This window comes from Penaeus monodon, chromosome 29 (genome assembly GCF_015228065.2).
Source record: "Penaeus monodon isolate SGIC_2016 chromosome 29, NSTDA_Pmon_1, whole genome shotgun sequence".
Classification (NCBI taxonomy): Eukaryota; Metazoa; Arthropoda; class Malacostraca; order Decapoda; family Penaeidae; genus Penaeus; species Penaeus monodon.
This window is the reverse complement of record NC_051414.1, coordinates 32,231,518-32,232,067: the sequence shown is the minus strand read 5'-3', so window position 1 is coordinate 32,232,067 and position 550 is coordinate 32,231,518. Positions and strand designations below refer to the sequence as shown.

At 43.8% G+C, this 550-nt stretch overlaps 1 protein-coding gene across 1 annotated transcript in view; it reads right to left on the bottom strand.

Moving 5' to 3' along the window:
• Positions 1-464, bottom strand: part of LOC119591690 (carbonic anhydrase-related protein 10-like) — a gene marked incomplete at its 5' end in the record, with an annotated part of 13,391 nt that extends 12,927 nt beyond the window's left edge. The window contains 1 exon segment of the mRNA XM_037940439.1: positions 243-464. Coding sequence (XP_037796367.1) covers positions 243-464 — 222 coding nt within the window.
• Between the last annotated feature and the right edge of the window lie 86 nt (positions 465-550).

The window sequence follows — 550 nt, the reverse complement described above, 5'->3', positions numbered from 1 at the left end:
ATAAGAAGGAGTAGGAAGAAATTCAAGACGGGAAACAGAGGAAAAGGAAAAGGAATGAAAAAAATTAAATAAGAGAAACAAGAGTAAGAAGACTAAGAAATAATCAAAGGAAATACGAAGTTCAAAACGTAAAAACCCTAAAACCGACTCTCAATACAAGCAAATGTTATAAACACAAAAGTCTACGGTACAAAACCCATATTTCACTACCCCGACGCTCCTGCTGTGTACAATTGACGAACCTGTTGTTTAGTAATATATATCGGCTTATTGAGAACAACCCAGGTTACGGTTTCATGGCACGGTGGCTGTGTTAGGGAGCCTTCATAGGTCATGTAGTTCTCCGTCGAGGGCAGCAAGCCACGGACAGACAGACGCTCGACAGGGGCCCAGCTGCCAGCGTATCGAATCTTCTCCATGGCATCTGTCAGAATCCGCAGTTCAGGGTTGCCTTGGGTCGAGACCTGTGGGAGTAGGAAGAAGAGTGGGCGTGAAGACAGCAGAAGGTAAACTTAATATTTGTGTAAAGATGCATGCAGCTTGTCTGTGT